Source organism: Stegastes partitus, unplaced genomic scaffold, assembly GCF_000690725.1.
Source record: "Stegastes partitus isolate 25-593 unplaced genomic scaffold, Stegastes_partitus-1.0.2 Scaffold146, whole genome shotgun sequence".
Lineage (NCBI taxonomy): Eukaryota > Metazoa > Chordata > Actinopteri > Pomacentridae > Stegastes > Stegastes partitus.
In genome coordinates this window covers 1-22,402 of record NW_007577877.1, presented here as the reverse complement: position 1 = coordinate 22,402, position 22,402 = coordinate 1, and the positions used below count along the sequence as shown (strand labels likewise).

The 22,402-nt window shown below is 41.2% G+C and overlaps 1 protein-coding gene across 1 annotated transcript in view; it reads right to left on the bottom strand.

Moving 5' to 3' along the window:
- fbxl4 (F-box and leucine-rich repeat protein 4) overlaps window positions 1–5,987 on the bottom strand; it is a 15,729-nt gene extending 9,742 nt beyond the window's left edge. The window contains exons 1-5 of the mRNA XM_008279159.1: window positions 5,939–5,987; window positions 3,426–4,061; window positions 2,059–2,395; window positions 610–854; window positions 102–315 (exon numbers count right to left, since the gene is read on the bottom strand). Coding sequence (XP_008277381.1) covers window positions 102–315; window positions 610–854; window positions 2,059–2,395; window positions 3,426–3,922 — 1,293 coding nt within the window. The 5' untranslated portion in view covers window positions 3,923–4,061; window positions 5,939–5,987. The remainder of the gene's footprint in view (window positions 1–101; window positions 316–609; window positions 855–2,058; window positions 2,396–3,425; window positions 4,062–5,938) is intronic.
- Between the last annotated feature and the right edge of the window lie 16,415 nt (window positions 5,988–22,402).

Genomic DNA, 22,402 nt, shown 5'->3' with positions numbered 1-22,402 from the left:
CCAACAGCCACATCAAGCAATATTAACCAAGGAACAGCTGACCTGCTGTATATTTGGACAGGAGAGATCAGAGACCACAGGTGATCACAGACCAAACCTACCTCTATCTTGGTGCGGTAAAGCACCAGCCTGCGGAGACGTGTAAGTTTGGAGATATGCGTGAAGGCCTGCGGGTGGAGGCGATCGCAGGAGGACAGATTGAGCTCCTGTAGTCCAGGACAAGTCTGGGAGATCACCTCCAGACAGGCTTCATTCAGGAAGTGGCAACACGACATTTCCAGGCAGACCAAGCTGAGACCACAGGCCTTCATGAAACTGAGGAGGAAGTTAAAGAGAAATGAGTCAACAGAAGACAGGGAACATAAAAAATAAATCAATCCCACTTTAGCAACATTCCACTGAGCAGAAGCCTTTTCACACAATAAGGATAACCTCATTTTCATGAGCTTTTATTTTAGATATGTTATGAATTACAAAAGATCATTTCAATCCATGTTCTTTGTCTCAGTGTGTTCCTCCTTCAAAACTGCTTGTACTTTTGAGTATTTGCTACTTTTTCCAAGGTCATTTCTCTGTTTTCTAGCACTTGTAGCCCACTGATAGTCTGACCTGCTGAAGCCCGTCAGGGTGAGAGCTCCACGGTTGCCGGTCCAGGACAGGTTGAGCCTCTGGAGGAGGGTGCAGCGGCTCTGCAGGTGTCCCAGGGAGGCGTCACTCAGCCGGGCCCAGTAGGGCTGCAGACTCAGCTGGGTGTACTGCAGCGGGTCGCAGCAGTGCTGGTGCAGCAGCTTACAGCTCTGGGCCAGACGGCAGAGGTCTGGCAGGGTCAGGTGGCTCAGTATCAGCTGGATGAGCTGTGGACGGGAGACGGGGAGAGGGTTAGGAGAGGAGAGGAGAAAGGAAAGGGTAAGATGTGGGGGGAAGGACAAGGGCAACAAACAGGAAGAAGAGAGACAAAACATGTTCAATCTGGTAGAAGAACATAGCAGAAAGCAAAGCATAAGACAAAACATTAAAGAGTAGTTGAACCCAGTCGAGAACAGAAAACACTTCAGATTAGAGAAGAGAATGTTAATTGCATCCCCTCTGTCAGATCTAAATAGTGGTTATCTAGGACACAAAGCACTGATAGCAGGATCAGTGGTGAGGTGAGCCAGCTTGTTTTGCACCATGTTTGTGTGCCTCTTTAAAAGAAAGAATGACTGTGCTCGTGTGCGTATGTGTGTGTGTGCCACAGTGAATTAACAATACATGGTGTTCAAGCGGGTATCAGCTGACAGATAATAGCTATATTGTGTTTCTGAAACAAACACACAGCGGTTGTGAAGACTGCTGTTAATGGCAGCGGTTTGGAGAGGAGATAAGAGAATGAATATCAAGAGTTCTGCTGGTGTTTTGAAGCTCGCCTCAGACGACATGATACGTCTGCATGGCATGAAAATGACTCTGGGTCCATGAGTGCATACAAGATCAAGAAAGTGTCAGAACGTGTCCAAGCCACAATGTTCGTGTGTTTGTGTAGAATACTGGTAAATATGGTGTGCATATACACACATACTGGACTCATATAATTATGAAAAGAACAATGCAGGGGTGGTAGTAAACACAGATGTAAACAATAAAAGATTTACAACACTTAAAATAATCGGCTTAACAAATTTTTATGAGGAATAAAATGTCTTCGGTATCTTTGTTAGAGCTCTAAGATGCTCACAGGGAGTTCTGGCGAGGAACACTGAATGTAATCATAACTTTTTTTTTTAAAGAATCCTTCATAGGGCACCTTTAAGGCTGTAGTAGTAACAGTGTAGCTGCCAGTGGAATGATCAGATTGTACCTCCATATTGGTCAAAGCACAGAGAAGTGTTAAGTCGAGGGAGGCCTAACGGGAAACTTTATTGGAAATTATACATTAAACTCAAAATTTAGTAAATTAGCATAGATAAAAAATATTTCTATTAACCCCTACAGGATCACCTCTGAAAGTCTAGTTGTGTATCTACTCTCCTACTAAGGCCCAAGTGATGCAATGTACACATCATTAAGGTCTGTAGTCACCTCATATGGCAGTTTGTCAAAGTAGCCATTGCCTGTCCTCTGGTGCTTGCCGTCTCCTCCTTGCCTGTAAGGACCTCCCACGTCAGACAGCTCCTCCTCGCTGTCACTCAGGTCACTAATGTCAATGATGGGCATCTTATAGAGAGCCAGCATGGGCCTCTCTTTTACACCCCGCAAGATCACAGCATCCAGCTCGGTGTAGTAGTCCAGCAGAGAGCTGTTGACCTCCAAACGAAGCAGGTTGGTGGGGAAGTTGATATGCTTGATTTTGGGCGAAAACTGGCGCGCCTGGGGTGTCAGCACCTTAGTGGGCTCACCTGACCACAGCACCTCCCACCTGTACGATGGAAAGTGTACACAACAGTTGGACTGTAAAGCCAAAACGTCATTCTTTAAGCTACATACAGCTACATAGACTAAATAGGGTTAGTATGTAGGTACTTTAATCACAGAAGGTGTGAACGGTGAGCGACAGCAAGTTTGCTATGAAGAATGTAGACCTACAACATTACTGATCTGTGTCTCCAGTGCACCTGAAGGGTTTTGCACACTAAAATACTTCATATGTTTCATAACACCAAGATATGCAGCCCAGATTGACATTCATAACAAGGGCAGCATATCCTGATCCCTGTCTCACATCTTCAGCTGATGGCTCAGTGTTTGTTCTGATATGTCACACACTATCCAATACACAGTGACCTCTGCTGAAAAAATGCCTCAGAATTCAACAACTCCATGCCTCATTCATGACTTTGCAGACTTCTGTTTTGACAAAAAAAAAACACTGTTGTGACTCATGATGGATGACTGGTGGGCAGCAATGAACTATTGCTGTTTCCTCCCGATGTTTACTGTTGGCTGAAAAAGAGCTGACAGTAGATACTGCATTCCCCACAATTCCAATAGTGTGTGAAATCTTTATTTTTTTTTGTTTCATTATGTACACTTAGACACCGATCCTAAATCAATAACATGTTAATGGCAAGTTAAAGACAAGTGTAGAGTCTGATATTGGAACTTTTATCTGGTGAAGCAGTTTCTGATGATATCAGACCAGCCACTGACTTTTTGACAACCCTCTTCTAGGGTTACACATAAAGTCTAAGTTAGCATTTGGCACCATCTTCTTAAGGTCAATCTGCTCAAGGCCGGAAGAGCTGTGTTTATGTGATTATTGTCCGACAATCACTATTCTAAGAATAAAAATGCTAGGCAGCAATTTGTGAGGTATAAATTAGCAATTAACACTAAGCAATTCAGTAACACTTGAAATGCTGTCTGTGTTCATTCAAAAAAGTATAGACTTGACATATATTTGAAAATGTACGGGACTATGGATTTCCAGGACAGATGACTGTTGTTACCTGACATCAGAGGGTGGGTTCTGGGAGAAAGGGTTGTGAGAGCAGGCCAGGATCTGAACAATGGCTCCAGGGTAATAGGTCTCAAACACCTCCACTGCTGTAGGGTAGACAGGCTCTTCAAAGCCCAGCTCAATGTAATCCTGGCTGTAGAAGCCTTTAGGGGTGCGGCGAAAAGGTGGCGGAGCACTGGCACACTGTTCCCACCATGTTCCATAAGCTCTGAATACAGCTGTCTGGGTGAAGTCCCCTGAACTGGGGTAGACGTTGGGTACCCCAGCCAGGTTCCACATAGTGTAGGACATGCTATTCTCACTGCCATAGTGGGAGCTGAAGTCCAGAACCTCCTTGGCATACTGCTCCACCTCCACACTGACTGGCAAGACCGCTCGTTGGCCAGATTCCACAGCCCGCCGACTGGTCAGAGCCTCGCCTCGAGTCCCACTCCTGGAGCGCCGCCGCAGACAGATATAGTAAAACATGCTCAAGAGGGTTAACATAGGGAACTCTGGAACTGATGGGGGCAGTGGGGAGAAACGGAGGCTAGAGGGAGGAAGAGCCTCCACCTACTGGTAGTGCATTGTCTCAAGGGCTGGGGATGTACAAAGTGCAGGCTAAAAGCCCGGCTGCATGCAAGACCTGTGGGTTAGGCAGAGAAACACATACAAGAGTAAGAATAGCACGACAGCAGGTCTGAGACACCACAGAGTATGACTACTGCCTGGTCCTGTCATAAAACCACATTACTTTGAATACTTAGCCCCATCTTTAACAATAAGGTTAAGGGAAAGAATGTGGAGCCACTAAATTTTTGGTTAAATGTAAATTACATTTGCATACAATAGAAATCCATCCACAACTAAAAAGAAGGGTAATGCTTACGATTGAGAAGCAGATCTTTAAAAGTTTTTAATGGTGGAACATGACAGTGTAAATATAGCTGGAATGGTGGAATACATATTTAGCAAAAAAAAATCCAGCACTGATGTAAATCAGTGGTACAGCCTCTGTACATTTGCAGTAACGACTTTATCATCAAAAGGTATCTTTGTATCACTGCTGGGCTCGATGCACACTTGTTAAAGATGAGTCTTCTTAATAACATGCAATTAGTAACCTTTGGTTAGCAGAACATGACAGCACCATTGTCAAATAATGGTACAAACAGGATAAGTCAAAACCCTTGTTCTCATAGATATATAGATATATATATATACACCTTGACTGGGTTGTTTTTTGTTGAAACAGCCCAAAATTGGCTCAGTAACTGGGAAAACAAAAATCTACAGACTACCAGAAACCTCCAGCTCTGGTGCCTGACACCCCTGCTACACAGTTTCTTAGTATCTCCTCATTTATATTTATTAAAGTTCATTCCCTCTTCAAACCGCTACGCAGCTGTAGGCTGCACATTTATAAGATATGTCGGGAAAACCTGTGATCTAAGTGTAAATAAAGTAAAAGACCATCAGCAATATTCAAAACAGGGCCTGATTAATACACACTGATTAATGTGTCTTTTAAAAACGAGGCCAACAATAGAGAACGATAACATAAGAGCTAGCACCAATGTTTACAACAGCTAACAAAGCTTCCGCATAGCTTGTTACTATGAGCACCGAAATGAAGCTAAAACACAAACTGTAACCAACATACGGGAAAGACACCGCAGACCCCTTCTGGCTTCAAAGTAAAAGAAAAACGAAGGATAAATATCTATGCTGTTTAGGATTAATGCTCTGTCTTGTCTGTCTGTCTTCTAAAACTCTACGACACTTAATTGTTCAATAGAAGTTCGCTAAATACCCTACAACCATGGCTAACTTAAAAGGCTTTTCTAATTTTCTTTGAAGTTGAATTACAATAACATGTTAAGCTAGCTCCCACGAAAAAAACTGTCATTCTTAATACCTTAGCTCAGTCAAAACAATAAAATGACCATTGGTGAAGAAAAATCATCTAGAAAAGCGAACTGTCTCGCCCAGCTGGTGTTATTAGTTTTAGCTAACGGTAAATAGCTGGTGTTATGTAGCCAGCGCTGGCTAGCTAGCCAACAGACAAGCTGAGCTGTCAAAACATGAACTGTTAGCTTCCGTATGGCAGCGTTGCAAACTCGATCAATCAAACAAGACGAAACATATTTGGAATTTACGGTAAACGTAGATCGATATATCCATTCATGAGAAGAAATCCTCTTCTTACTTTGAGCTTTATTAGGATATTTCAACACCCGAACCACATTCTTGCCTTTTACCTTGTGGTGCCTTCAGGGACAATCGTTCACTACTAATACTTCCCGAGCGCACATCACAATCATCTATATACTCTGTAAAATCATAAAGAAATATCAAGGTTTTGCATGTTATCTAATTTTAAAGACGTTATACTAAACAAAACAAGGTGCACTTCGGCAAAGCTCGTGCCATTAATTTCGGAAAAATGCGAAAACTTCCGTAGAATTGCTTCTCTCTTCTTTTTATTACACCACCGCTCACAAATAACTCACTGTCGCTTACCTTTTTGAAAAACTGCGACCAAAAAGAAAAAAAATATTACATGTAGGTTTTTTTATAGGTTTTTTGAAAAAAAGAGGACTAACAACTTGTAGAAATGGGAAGCTACGTGTGGACTATAAAGGCCACACCATCGCCGCACAGCAAATTATCAACATCCGGTCAACGTTCGTGTAAAGCAAGGGACCATGGGAATAGTAGTTCTGGCTGCAGCAACGCGAGACAGCATAAGACATAATTCCTCTGTCACGTCTGATTGTTACAGTTGTAGTAATACACGATAAGCAAAGCAAAGACTGTTTTTTGTTTTATTGTCGTTTTTGCTTTTATATATGTATTTATTTTATTTTATTTACAGCTAACTGAAGCTGCAAAATCCAAATGTACCAACAACAACAACAACAATAATACAACAACATAATAAACATAATCCAAATTATTATTATTATTATTATTATTGTTGTTGTTATTGTTGTTGTTGTTATTGTATCTACTAAACCTCTGAAAAAGCGAGGGAGGACAGGAAGTGCTGGTAAATAAGTGTAAATAATAAGTCTTACCTGTGGTGCTGTTGAATGATTGCTCCACCTCGACTGGCTGCTCTGTGATGATCAGCTCATCCTATACTGCACTGATGACAGGAAACTCCTCAGCAGGAGTCACTGGAGGTGGAGGAGCAGAGTGAGTCTGGTTCTGGATTGAGCTTTGGTTGCTGGTGGTGTTGGCAAAAGGATCAGCAGAAGGGTTCAGAGGAGCAGGTGGTGGAGAAATGACAGCAGAGTCCGTTTCCTGGCTGTTCATCTGCTTCATCCAGACCAGTGTTGGCAGAAGTTTCTGCAGAGAGGGTCAGCTGGAGGAGCATGTCGAGGAAAAGAATGGAGAGAAGGGTTGATTTTCCTCTGACCTGTTCCATTGCTTTATCCACACTGTTCAAACCATTGTGGAAGGCAGTGATAGCCAGATGCTGAATGAGGAGGGCGTCACCGCGCACTGTGTTGGTGACATTAGGATCAACAGTAGGTGGTGGAGATGAAACCAAAGCAGAGTGTGGTTCTGGGCCTGGTGCCGGTTCCTCCTTTGTTTCTGTCAGGCAGTGGTTTAATCCATTCTGGCTTGTGATGCTAAAAGGTTCAGCACTGGTGGTAGTGGAGCTGGAAAAACAGGACTATTGCATCTCTGATGGAGCAAGAGGAGGTGATCTGACGGAGCTTTTGCTCTTGCATGTTGGAGGAGATGTTTGGAGGCAGAAACCAGCCCTGCAGGGCTTCTAGAGCTATACGACCTTTAATGGAGGCCGAGCAGTCCGGAGCCATGGGGCTTCCTGCTGCTCTGGTGTCAGGTCCTGAAGTACTTGTGAGCCTGGCTGATGTTCTTCTGTTTCAAAAACACTTCAGAACACAACAAATACTTCAGAAAAGTTAGCCTTATTATCTGTCATACATCAGTTTATTACGAAAGTGCTGGAAAACACTTTTTGCTTGCCAAGACTGTAATTTTGCCAATTTTCTCAGCACTTTGCTTGATGTCATAACAACACAAAATTTTAACAACTGAAAATGCAGAATTTAGTCTAGTAAAAAATGTTTATGAAATCTGATTAGCACACTGTAATTTCACACCGTGAATTAATTTTAATAGATGTAAACCTTTTACATTCTCACAGATATTAAGAAAAGTATTGTATGCATGGCATTGTAAGTGATAGTTTTTCAAATGATATAAGCCTCACAAACCTTTAAACCTTGGCTGTCACCCCAAACTCCCCACAAATAATGGATTAAGAAATTACCGCACGATATAGTACAAACCCCATCTGTGTAGTTTCAGTTTTACAACAAAAATCCATTCAGTGCTCAGTGTACCGAATGTGATTGCAAAGAATAATATATCATCATTTCACAACAAAAAATACAAACGTGTGTGAAATGATGAAAGTCTCTCTAAAGAAAAGATGGTAATGTCTTCACTGTCTCTCTGGGAAACACTCCAAAGCTCATAAATAAAGAGCCAAAGTCACAGTCCTGTGTCCTGCAAAGGTTAAAGCAATTGTGGCGAGTTATTGGTGGTTTGAGGAGTATTTTATTTTTTTTGGCCTCGCACTGTACTGCAAAGGTAATGTCCTTTGTCATACGGAAGTTTAACAAAGCACCAAATCATACATTTCATGAATCTTAAACTCAGCCAGCTTGTTCAGCCTTTGAAGTCTTGTTGCTGTGGATTATTTGTAGGATTTGGAGATGCAACTTACAACTACACAAACAATCAAGTTTTGGACAGATGTATAATTTGTAAAAACTTCATTATATGCCATTATAGCATGGTTATTAATCATTATGACAGCTATTACATTAAAAAAATATATTCTTGCTTTCCTCTTGAGCTTTAGTCATTGAACTAATTGCTTAGTTTAAAAACTTAATCTTTTAATATATACATTCAAGTGTTCGACTTATTAGTGAGCTTAACCGCAACAAAACTCATATAAATTTCAGTAGAATCTTAACTCAAATCAAAGGCTGCAGACACTAGTTGCTGCTACTCTGCTAGACACTTCTTTTTTAAACTAGAATTAATGTGGCGACAAAATTAGATTGAGTTTTAGTTTTGGCCTTAAGGTCTAAATCCAACCAAAAGAGCGGATGTTGACCTCTGAGCTGAACCGGGGAGGTCTGTGTATTTCCAGTGATTTTGTTGGCATGGCACATTATGGCCTCCATAACGTATTGATCAAATTGAGAATATGAAATGATTCTACACTTTGACTTGACAGCGTTCTGCTCATGTCGGTTGCCTCCCTTTTTTTTTCTTTAATGTAACCTCTAGTAAAAGTGTTCTAAAATACACACAGAAACATGCATTCAATCTTATATTGATTCTCTGTCACACACACACACACTCCGCCCTGTATCCCCTGATAATTAAGAGCCTAATGGATCTTGTGCACGGCGGTGGTCACATTTTGGCTGGCATTTGCACAGATGAATGACTTGTCCAGTTGTAGTGTCTCTGCAGTGCACCGAGGCTCTATTGTCAAAACCAAAAGAGTCGAGCGTCTCCACAGAGCCGCGGGCGACCAATCATGAGTCCAGCTCTCATTAGCAGGCGTCCATTGTGGGTGACAAGAGGAGATAATTACCTTTGACTACAAGAGCACTTGCTGTCTTTCTCTCATTGGCAGCAATGCTTAGCCCATCATAGATAACGTGGACCACTTAAGTGATAAAAATATACCCAGTGTTACTAAATCTGTCTCTTTTTAGACATCGAAAATGTCTATAACCTGCAAGCAAGGTACTTTGATTGTAGCACTTAATCATGTTTGAATATATTGACTACTTTAACTCTGACTTCAATGCCTTAAATCTGCTGCTGCTTGGACATGTTTCTACAAGATCGGATTAACTCTCACAGCATGACATGTTTCTTAGCAATCCCTGTACCAGTTTTTCATCACTTTGTCTTGATTGATCTCTGTCTGAAACGGTCCATGCAGCTAAGACCATAACAGAGCAGCACATCAGAGAGAAGGATGCACCAACCCGCTCACACACACACGGAGTGTATAAACAGTACCCAGCCAGATTTAGAGTTAACAAGATAGGATGATATGAATAGGGGGCTAGTGGGCATGCTCAATGATTGACAGGCCGGGCTGCTGTCAGCTCCTCCAGGCAAGCATCAGCGAGCAGCAGTCCTGCTACTGTCAGAGCTCTGTTCTGGTCCACTGTGCCACACATACATATGCACATGGCCGAGCACACACAAATGCAAATGGGGATGGACGCACACTTAAGCACATGCACAGATACATGTGTACGCACACAACCACACGCTATTTTTTTTTTCTGCGTGCTTCAGTCACGCGCACATCCATGCACTGATGCTCTTTCTGTCCCTCCGCTGTGCCCCAGTGCTCAAAAGTCAGTTAAATAACGAATCTGTTGGTCTCTCTCCTTTTTGCATAGAAGCAGAGATGCTGGTTATTACTTGGATGGAACGGTGTATGTGTGCCTTTCTCTCAGCCGCAGTGTGGTCAGCCCACATGGGGGAACGTCTCATGAGGCTGTGAGAATATCCAGGCATGCCTGCTCATCGCTATTTAGATTGAGGCGGTGATAGCCAGCCTTGCACTGTAGCTAACCTCCTATTTTAATTCACTTGCCAGAAATAAAAAACCTGATTTCTTGTGCGTTATGCACTGTGGGACTGAGCCTACACTGAGGAGTTGTACAAGTTTGTGATTTCTAAATGTATCTCCATAAGTCACTGTACAGCATCATTTCCCTCAGACAAGTGTGTTTCAGTGCCACTATAAACATGACTTTGAGCAGGCTGGACATTAAAATATATCTGACATGTTTAATTCATATGGGCATGTCAGCAGTGGAAACCATGTATGAGTTTGCACAGAAGGTGCAGTGTGCTGCAGTTGCTGTCAGGTTACGATTGACTTTGCTGTTAAACAGAGGTGGAGGTGGCAGCGTTGAGTGCAAACAGGTGTAGGAGAAATGTTATGGAAATAAAGAAATACACCTACAGTATGTTGCAGTTTTGATTAAAAAAAAACAAAAAAAAAACAGTATGTCAACAAAGTCAACAATGCTGGATGCTTTGTGACACAGTAATTAGGAACAGTGGTGCTTTGAGCAAAATGCCAATGTGTGCATGCTAACAGTTAGGTACAGTTATCATTTTCACCACTTTAGTGTGTTAACAGGCTAAAATGTTCTAATTACCACTAAACACAAAGTAGAGCTGAAATCAATGGGAACATCATTAGTTTTGGCATGTATCTGATCATAAACTACAGGATCAGACAAATTACAATTTGGACCTGATGAGGCCACTGGATAGATGGAGAGACAAAGGATCCTGCTGAGGATGTGTCTGATGTCATGGCGGTCCACAAAATAACTGTCAAGACATTTCACTCAGAACCACAAATTTCAGTTTGGACTAAAGTAACCATCAACATTGCCTTCCCTAGAGTCATGCTGCTAGTACAGCTCACATAATTATTATTTCAATAATTTGTCTCTTGGAACAGTGGTAGCATACAAGAAGAAGTTATCCTCTGGATGAAACAAATTATTTCTGTCCCTCCTGTTTAGTATTTATGAACAGTATAGAAATACAAACATTTTGAAATATAGTTGAAAAGAAACATAGAGAAATTGTCTCTCTTTAAAGCATCTATAACTTGATGTATTGAAGACAATATAACATCACACAACTGATCACACATCGAATATTAACCATACATATGTTGTATTTTTTTTAAATCAGAAGCTTACTTATTTGTTAGTGATAACTTAGCAAACAGCATCTCATGAGATGCAACTGGGAGAAATCTAATGAGGGAGACTTGAGTTAAAAAGTTGCGTTTATCTCGTAAAAACACCTTCTAAATGAACTTTAATGCACTATAACTAAATGAATGGGGTCTTATGTATCAATATCAAAATGCTGATATTATTCCAGACATAAAAACACTCATCTAATTTCTGTACAGTCATGAGGTGAACACAAGCAGCATGTGCAGCAGGGATGTATATATTTGGACATACAGTATATGGTATAAGGTACTGACTCTATTTCTTTTCAAATAGATTTTATAAACCTTGGCCTTTTGTTTTCCACTTCCATCCTATTCCTTTTTACACTTTCCATTTTAATGTTCATATTATCTCATTGCCATATTCAGTAAGCTTCAGGATGTGTGGTTTCTGTTTGTGTGTTTCGCTCTGAGCTGATGAAATCCAAGAGACTGCCTGTCAAACCTGATTGTGGGATACATTCTCCCTTTCTGTTCTTGTCACCACCATCAGCAGAAAAGAGTCTAACCATTTTATGAGGTTCCCTTTTGTCCCTTCAGACCGTAAAATGTCTGGGTATTATTGGAACACCAAAAACAGTGATCACGGTCATAATTTTAAAGCGTAGCACATCTCCGTCGTTGGCCTCGGTTTTGTACTCATCATTTAAGTTTTCACACAGGTCCGACCTCTAGTCACGATCTTTGTCATTCAGTTCCTAAACGCTGATAATGTCATTTACCAGAATGTTTGGAATATTTCCGACTGATTGCAGAACTTCTGCGGCTTTTTAGTCTTAATGACAGAATCTGCAAATATAATTACCGCTGCAAGAAAACCCAGCCAGAGATAGCGGAGAGAAGCTGTCATCTGCTATTGTTTTCCAGTCCGTGTCCTCCAACTGAACTTCACCGACCGACAGTTTAATTGGTTTCAGGGAATCGAGTGTGAAGAGGAGTCATGACCTTGATCTTTCTCCCTGATAAATGATTTTTTTTTTTTTTTTTTACCGACTATACATGCAAATATGCAGCATATGTGTGTATGTGTGTTAGAGAGTTGAGAGGGAGGTAAACAGATACAGATTGTCTCATTTTATTGTGTGTTTAGTGGCTGATTAGAGGCCTAATTAAATACAGTGTTAGTGAGCTCAGAGGCAAACAGAGGAGACACTGACCCTGCGACTTCTAATGCACCCCGGGGATCATCTGAACAAAGAGAGTAGATGCACACGGGGTGATAGAGAACATGCTTTCAGAGACTTTGAACAAACAAGCATCATCAGACCTTTATCACCAGAACCTGTCCTTAATTCACTCTTCACCTGATAAATATTAATAGGAGGGCAGTGGGAAATTAAGCAAAACTAAACATTAGCTCATGATGATGTTGGCTTCGGTTCAGACCTGTGGGGTAAAAAGTGCAACACCGCAAACACTCAATATATGAACAGTAACAATGTCACAACCTTGACCCACACCTGAGCTCACAGTGTAACACACATCCACTCTGTGCTGCGCAGATCTATTTTAAGTTAGTAGTTTCTTTTTTTCATTTTAAAGGTTATCCTTAAGTAAACATGAAGAAACTGGAGTTTTGCATTGCAATTATCAGTTAACTTCATCAGGCTTTATTGGCACGAACGTTTCAAGAAACATCACTGTCAAAACATCAGAATCCCATTTGTCCAAATATTTGGACAGTACACAGTAATTATCACTAGTTGCTGATAAGCTCAGTCATTATTATTGTGTTTTTTCGGGGTGGTAACAGTTTTTTTTTTTCTTTTTGCAATGCCACAGTATGGGAAAAGGCACTCAGCCATTCAACATTACACTTCCTCAAAGAAGGGTCCGATTTAAAACAATCAATATTCTGACTAGTATCCATAATATCTTTCAAACTCAACACTCCAATCTGTAAGTTAGGCTTAATGTTAAAAATATATAGTTACCAAGCTCAAGCTGAAACAACCTGGATGACATTACTGGGGTTGTTTTCTCAAACTTTAGACAACACAGTCAAGAATGTTTTAACTGATCAATCCAACTAGATTGTGGTTCGATGTGTGAATGTCTTAATCTTTAATTAAAGCTAATTATATATAAGCTTTTAAAAACAAACATTTCCGGGAATAAATTAAGCATGACTCCCACGATGCATTTTAGCAAAAAGTGAGAAAACAGGATAAGAAAATTTTGAGAAAACTAAAAGCAAAATCTGCAGCTTTCATCATTTCAGCTTTAAATTTTGGGTCAGTTTTACATTTACTTTGATTGTAATTAGCAACCATGACTTTTTTTTTGGTTGTTGTTGCCAGACCACAGGAGGTCACTTTAAATTCCCACCAATTAAAACATGAAGCAGAGAGATTTTATTCTGAAATGCATGTTGACTCAGTAGTAATGTTGAATGAGAATGATCTACAAAAAGAAGAATATCTGAAAGCAATACAGAATGACTGAGAGGCTTGCTTTATATATTCTATTAGATTTTTAATTACTACCTGTGTTGAAGTTTTGTGTTTCCCATTACAACAACAAAGACATTTCCAAGATAAATTGATGCACAAAAGCAGAATGAAAGGAATTAAGTGTTTGACGCTCGGTTTTACTGAGGAAGAAACCCCTGAACCTCTACTTAATATGCCCCACCCAATGTTCAGGAAAAAAAGCATGAGGAAATCTATCTGAAACACTAACTGATGCAGCAGCTGATCAGCACCATGAGCTGAGCTGGAGGAGGTCAGCTACATATTAGGCTAGAACAGGCTACATGTAGGTTTATTAGGTATTCAACTAATTCATAACAATATATTTATTTTAGATTCTGAATGGAAGCTTTCTGATGAATTAGCAAACAACTGCAACTATCCAGAAATCTGGGCAGAGAAAGGGATGACTGGAGCTGACTGGTTTACAGTTAGTTTTTTTTTTAAAGGCCCCCTACCCTTTCCATATGAAGCCCTCAGGCTACCAGCCTCTCGTGGGCTGCAAGCTTCAATAAAACAAATGTCAACAATAACTTTCTTGCATTATAATTTGATGGCTTCCCTTCATTTTTGTCATGTAGTGTGAACAAAGCTAATAGTCAGTGACTTGAATGGTAACCTATCTGGTGATAGAATCACACCAGCTGCAGGACCAGTGAGTTGTGGAACCACACCCTTATTCAAACTCCTTTATTTCCATGTCTGACACACACCTGTAGAGTTTCGGGACTGCATCTTGCACAGATGTGACGCTATCATGTTGACTGCCACTATCGCTCTCCCTTAATGGTGACCAAAGCTCATGGGCACTGCAGTATTTACATCAGTGATACTCAGCTTACAGCCTGCAGGCCAAATCAAACAGTGGCCATTTACTCATTCACAATGAAAACAAAATTGATTCAAACTGGGATTTTTTATTCATTTGTTTGTAAATGTTCAGCAATGTCTTTTTGACTCTTATGCTCAGTAATCTGAAAATAAATCATTTCAAAGAAAGATTATTTATTTTATCTGATGAAAAATAATATTTTTTCAGTTTTTATTAACTGGCCCCTTGCTTCCTGTTATTCTTCAAAAGTGTCTCCTGGAAAAGTCCAGTTGAGTGTTACTACTTTGGGCCAATCCATTAAGCTAAAATGACAAAGTTGAAATAAGATAAATCTATTACATTGTCTGGGAGAGTCCCACGTTTCTGGGTTAAGTAACATGAAAACGCAACCTGCAGACGACTGTAGCTGCAACTGAAGCCTCTTTAATAACAGAGTGTAAACCTCAAATCAACTGCAGGGATAAGTATCCACTTTACAGAGAAGTAAGACAAAAGAGCCGTCCTCAGATTGGCAGCACACTGCAGGACAAAGATAGTCTCAGTCTCAATGGCTGAGCAGTACATATCGACACCCTCATCTAAAAACAATACACACAACGCAGTGCCTCCCTACAGACTGGAGGCGATTGCATTTGTTTGCTACTAATACACTGTAATCACTGAAAAATAGCAGGTCCAGTGCCGTGTATCACAGCAAATGTCGAATACAGGTTTAACTATCTGTTGTAGCCATACGGTGATATCAAATATACATCCAAAAAGGGATTAAACTTTCATTTTACCTGAGACTGCTATTGCACATTTAATCACAGACACAGCATGCATATATACATGGCAGAATATACTAACAGTACCACAAGTGGGAATTATATAAATATTCAGTGGAAAATGTTCGTCTTACAGAGGTTTAATTATAAATGTGGGAGGGCATTTGAGAGAAAAGTGTATGGATTATGCAGCATGAGGGCATGCATAGGAGCAAACACTAAATACAACAAAGTGTGTATTTGGCACCAGAATATGCATGAATGTAACCAAATGGAAAAACATTTTCCAAAAGACCTTATATTGCAGCGTATTCACTTCACTACTGAGGAACATACATGCAGACGGAATGAAAATGTATTTAATTCAAGGTTTGTAAATCACTGGAGAAGATAACGCATGTGCAGACTGTGATGAGGAGGTGAGGTGACTCTAGTTGTCTAAAAATCAATGCTGCATACAGTCCACAGTGAAAGTGTAGCTGCACTGTTGTCAGTGTCATTATCAGTAATCTAAGACAACGGAGGATATTGTTTAAAATGTGGCAAAATATCACTGCAGTGGCCAAACCTTTGATTTCCATTTAGCTCATGTTCCTCCTGAGGCCTGCAAGGGCTATTTCACATGCAACTCCCCCCCCAACACACACACACACACACACACACTTCTGCACCCCACAACTCCCCTTTTTATTCCCCAACCCTCTCATCCCCTCTCCACCCCATTGGCGGCAACAATACCCCTCTCGCTGCACCGCCCCACTCTCAACAGGCTTCTGTGGAATTTATTCAAATATTTTGACATTTCGCCTCCCCTCACTTCCCGAGCAGAAATGATTTGTGACAGCTGGAGATGGGCTCGGTCGGAGGAGCTTCCTCTAACACCCTGCCTTCTTTTTTCCCCCGTCCTTCTTTGTAGAAGGGCAGATTTTTCTCTTTCGACTCCCATCTTCTTTTTTTTTTTTCCTCCTCCTTTATTCACCGCTGCTCCTCCTGTCAGCTGGTGCAGACCTTGAAAGCTCCTCTCCTCGTTTTTTTATTTTTTTTCATGTGACTCCACAGTGTGATAGACAAACTGGGTGATATTCCTCTATTTGTTGACATTTTGTGTTTGCTGTCTCTTTTGTGCCTTTTGCTCAGTGCCCACCTACTGTTTGATCTGGGGCTGACACCATGTATTGGCAACGTAGAGGGTAATCCTTCTATGAAACTCTATTCATCTGTCTCCTCTGAGGGAAATAGTGCAACAAAATCCTTCCTTGTGTTGCTTTTAGAAGAATATTAATTGCATGATCACTTCTACACAGTGTGATCACCTGCAGGATGCTGCACTGACTGGAGAGTAGGTGAAACTCATAAGCAGTTTCAAGGTGCCTTATTTTCCCACATGCATTTCAATGGGCGATAAACTGATAGAGCATCAAAATGAGGACGCGGTGCATCAGGCAATGCTGTCTGTGACAGCAGAGTGCGGACTACGGCGCAGTGCTCTGACAACAAAGACTCCATTTGAATAATGCTGCTCATTAGTTGGGGGACAGGGCCTTTTTCTGTTGGCGCCTGTCCCTGGTCACTTTGCACCGCAGCGATAGACAAACACACACACTCAACACCAAGGTTGTCATCCATCACCGCACTGAGAGAAAGGTAGGAGATGCCCAAGACAAATGTATCTTTCTGTTTTTTATTTCCTCTGCAATGATTAGACATTTTCTCTTGTGGAGAATCACAGCATTTGCACAGAGAGAATAAAGTGATGCCAGCTCTCTTGTACTGTACATGCTGCCAACTGAGGAGAGCTATTGAAGAAAGATCTGAGAATCCAATGGGGACTTGAGCTGCTGGAAATCCTTTATCAGCTCCAGTATCAGAGTACTAAAGAATAATGAACTTCCTGACTCACCAGACACAAAAATAAATTGTGATTACAATTTGGCACCTAAGCAGGATGTTTCTTGCAAGTTCCGGTTAGATACTGGGTTTTAATTTGTTCAGTTGTTGGTTTTTCTTTGCACTGTTAAAAGAGCTGTTCGGTATTATGAGAAATACAGTTATTCACTTTGTTTCCAAGAGTTAGATGAGAAGCTTGACACCTCTCTGGTGTCTGTTAGCTTAGTTAGCATTAGCTCGCAGAGCTTGGCGTTGTCCCAAGGCAACAAAATCATCAATTCAGCACATTTACAATTCACAAATTTAAAAATATATATATTTTGTTTGTTTTGTTTGCACATATTCCTCAAGTTTTATAGTTGTTAATGTGGGGCTGACCTCCTCGGCTGGACGTTTAGCTGTGGACAGAGGCAGGCTAGCTGTTGTGCTAAGCTATGCTAACAGGCCGCTAGTGGCAGCTTCTTATTATTATGAGTAAATTCCCCATAATGTTGAACTTTTTCTTTACCTTGAGCCTTTTAATGATTGTAAAGATATACATCATGTATAAGCAGAATACACTATAACTCAGTATCAGGGGAATCCATCTGCAAGTATGAGCACATTTCTACAATAATTTGATTAGACAGAGGTTAATCCGTCATGCAAATGAAAACGGTGAAAACAAAATAATTTGATTTATAAAAAAAGAATACAGGAACATTGTGGCTGTTTGAACAGACCTGAGGAAAATCCAACTGTAGCTCTATAAAAGGAGAGAATCAGTCATCTGCCAAGGACAGCCGGAGCTAATAAGTGTGTAACATGATAGAAAAGAAAATTAGTTCATAGCTGTCATCTTCTTGATGAAGAGGCAATCAAAATCAAAGTGAATCATTCCGTGAGGAGGATTGTGTTTTGGAATTCAAACGGGCAATGCTTCAATATGACAAATCAGCCGGTGTGGTGCATGTTGATTGATTCCGTCCATGAAAACCTAATAGATTTAGCCCTCTGTGAATTTGGCTCTCATTAACCTCGCAGCGTTTTCATACGAGAATGTATTGGAGCCATTTTATCCACCACTCAAAGGCAATTCAGTGGGTGATAAATCCTTTGGCTTATCTGGCTGCAGGTGACAGCACAGCAGAGCACTGAGGCTGACTGGGGCACAAACACACACACGCACACAGAAACACACACACATAGAGAAATGCATGCACACGTATCTACATTGTACACAAACACATACACGCACATTCTGCAGAGACACACATGCATTTTCTCCACAGGGTCGCCATGGTGACCCATGTGCGGAAAAACCTTGTGATCCGACCGGAACCGAAGACATGCTCCTTGACCCGAGCGGCCAGCCGCAGCAGAAAAATCTTCCTCTCAGCTCCCAGAAAAGAAGAGGAGGAAGAAGAAAGAGGAGAAAAAAAACAGAATTCAATTACACAGTCGAAACCCACTCCTTGCCCTCCGGGAGTGATATCAGCACCATTTAAAAGTCTGATTACTCACAAAACCAATAACATTTTGACTCCTTGGTAATGGACCAGTAGATTAGAAAATTTAGATTACATTTAACTGCCTGTAGATTCTCATTAAAACGCCACCAACTAGTTAGAAACAATAGGTAATTAAGAGTGTAATGAAGCGCAGTAGCGTTAGCGCACGTCGGCTGTATGCTACTCTTGTGGGACCCAGCCTTACTTTGCACTTATCCTGCAGCAAAGCCATACCAGCGTCTCATTTGGGCAATACGACATATTTAATTAGATTAATGAATTTCGGTGGCGTCTCTGCGGGGTTGGTTGTGCTCCTTGCGGTGACAGTATAACAACAGATTATATATTAGGGGAGGCCTGCGAGCTGCAGGCAGGCCGATGCAGGTTGGTCCCTCGACAGAGGCGCAACGTGTGACAGTTTGGGTGGAACCTGTCTCAGGTTCACTCCTGCTAAATTGTCAAATGCAAATAATCATAAGCAAACGGGCTGCACGAGTAAGCACAAACTCTTATCCAAAACTCCACATTTGATTTTGCAAAGTGAGGCCTATTGAATTAAACATGATTGATTGTAACACAGGGAAACCACAAACAGAAGCAAGAAAGCCCTGGGTGATAAATGGGTTAGTGCCCGTGTTTGGCTTTAAGCTAGTCTCTGTGGCTCTGGCCAGCCACGAGTAAATGCTTCGACACAAAGTAAAGACTAAAGGAAATGAAACGGGGTGTGAGTCTCTGAGGCTGACACCAACTTGTATGAAATAGTTGGAGACTGTTTTAGCCTCCTGCTGCTGCAGTCACGTCAACAGAGTTGGAACATTTTGTGAACTGTGAGTGAACACTGGAAATGCATTTAATGCAGATACTGCTTGAATCTTTTGAAAATGATCAAAGCAATTCTAAGTTTATAACATCACCCATGACATTTTGATGATTTACATTGTGACATCCCAGCTAAAACAATGCAGAGTAACAACAGGGCTGGGTTTATCTGCACATTTTTCAGCAAGACCAATAGAAACAGTTTCCATAAGTATGAAGATTAGGAAAAGTTATCTTCAGTGTAACATGAATAACTGTTAAGGGGGGTTTGAACTGTGTTGACTTTTCCTGTTTGTGGACTATTTGGGTGGCAGAAACATACAATTATTCCCCTTTAGTTTTCACAAGCAAGTCACAAAACAGCTCATTTCACTACACATCAGGTGACCATGTTTTGTCCTCTGCCTTTAAATGTTTTTACAAATTTCACATGAACCTTGTCATGAGAAAATTTAGTCTCTTGTAGATGTTTATAGTAAATGTTAAAAATTCATTTATGTACATAAATTTCTTATCAGCTTCAAATTATGTTTTAACATTAGAGTTATCAGTTTAGAGCTGAAACTTTCAATAAAGCAGGATTTTAACTTGTGCTTTCATATTCTTTTGCTTAATTCAGAACATTAGGTTGAGTCCTAACTGCACACAACCCAAATTTGGTCAAACATTTGCAGGCTTGACTTGAAAAGAGAGGGAAAAAAAATACAAAGAAAGTGGGTCTGCAGGCATAACATTGCATTCAACCTCAAAATAAAGGCTGAAATTCAAACCTCAAACTAGATTCTATTCATTGTAAAATTGTGTCTTTGACTTTATGGTTTGTTTTAATCCTAGCAGCACTGCTTATGACTGGACTTCTTTAACGACTAACAACACAAGTGCTGCACACTTTTCCACTTTTGTACTCTGTTGTCTGTGAAATCATGATGTTCAGCATCAGTTTTCTTTTGTAGTATCACACTGCCCTCTATAGGGCTGCCCTCTAACTGCAGGGGCCTCATCCTCACACAGAGATGTGCATTTCAGTCATATACTCTCCCCAGCTGTTTTCACTGCACCCTACAGATCTACATTTCAGCACAGAGAGAATTACTTTGCTTTTTTCGCAACATTTTCCTCAGCTGAGCTTTATTCAGTGTCTACAGTAAATGGCTTGCCGTGTTATAACTTTTGCACTGATTTCGGTGACAGGCACAGATGTTGCACTCTCTGTGTGTATAGACACAGGCTGTATGTGAATCACAAGGGGAATATGTCTAGAAAACACATACACACTCACACACCACCAACCTGGCAGTGTGTTTGTGCTTGTAAACACTGGAATAATTGAGCCAGATTCAAACACACCGTCTCTCTGAAAGGAGTCATGCAGGAGGAGGAGGAGGAGGAGGAGGAAGAGGAGAGAGAAGGGGAGCAGATGGCCCAGTGCAGATAGAGTCAGAGACTGGGAACGAAGAGTGCTCTCTGAAGGACGAGGTCTTGTATTGTTGTGGCTGCGACGGCCGATCTCTCACACGGCGTACCAGGGGTCCCCAAAGAGCTGGGGTCTTATGGTGTCAGTGTCCCCCCAGTCCTCATCCCTCAGCCCTGGCCTTTTGTGATTCCTGTTTTTTAATTTCTCAAACGCAATCAAGTGTGACACAAACTGTTTACCTAGCGTGTCTGCCACAACCAGGAAGAGAAAAGGAGAGGAGAGAAAAAAAACACACACACACACACAAGCCAGGATCTCGGCACAAAATAATCCTCCATAATACCAGAGAGTTTAAAGAGGCTTTGCCAACACCTCCCCGAATCCCCCCTCCACCTCTCTTTGCTCTTATGAAAAAAGGAGGGGGAGATAAAGAGAGAGAGCGAGAGAGAGGAGAAAAAAAAGCGAGGAAAAAACACATCAGAAGAAAGCTGTTAAATTCGCCCCTCAGTCTCGTTTGGGATTGCTAATTATTGTTTTTAGAGCACAACAATTGGGGTATTAGGGCATAAGCGGCTGGAGATAACATCCAGAGGAAGGCGAGGGGAGGGAAAGGGGAGAAAAGGGAAGAGGAGCACAGGGGGAGACAGATAATGGGTCGACAGAAGGGGAGCTATGATAGGGTCTGGTCCATGGCGGTGTCTCTGTCTCTGTGCTACAACACAACACAATATCAGGAGACTCACCGGCTCATTCCGTCTCCAAGGATCTAGACAAGTGAAGCAAACTTGACAAGGTAAAGTTGCAAATGTCCATGACTGAGATCGGAGAAAGTGAAGGTGAACAAGAGTTGCAACATTTTTAGTAAACATGCTCCTAATATGACAAGAAGATTCAGGTAAAGAAATCTAAAGAGGTTTAGGCAGGTATGATAAATATTTTCACATTAAGGAGGAATCGCATTTTTAGTGATAGATCGGTCAAGAATTATCCTCAAACTCAACACTTCTTCTGAGCTCTGTGAAGCTTTAATGAGTTTAAGCTCAGCAGTTTGCTTTTCAACTGTTTTCATAGCTTCATTTTAGTTGCAGAATGTAGCTGTTGCCATAGTGGAACATTTAGCAGGGCCAGATATAGATGGGTGACAAATAAAGGGAAAAACATGAACCCTTGACTCCTGCAGTGAGGGGACCCACTTGCTCTTGTTAGCTGTAGGGGGCATTTTGCTGGCAGGGTTTGGGTTGACTTGTCCCACCAAAGAGAAGGATCACTGCAAATGTATGTTTTGAGTGATCAGATTTTTCCTATAGGGAAAAATGTCCATCCTAAAGGGAGTGGTTTCTTCAGGACAACAATACCCCCATCCACCGAGTGGTTTGATGAGTATGAAAGTGATTGTTATGGCCTTCACAGTTACGAGATCTTAACTCAGTTAAACACTTATGTCAGATTTTG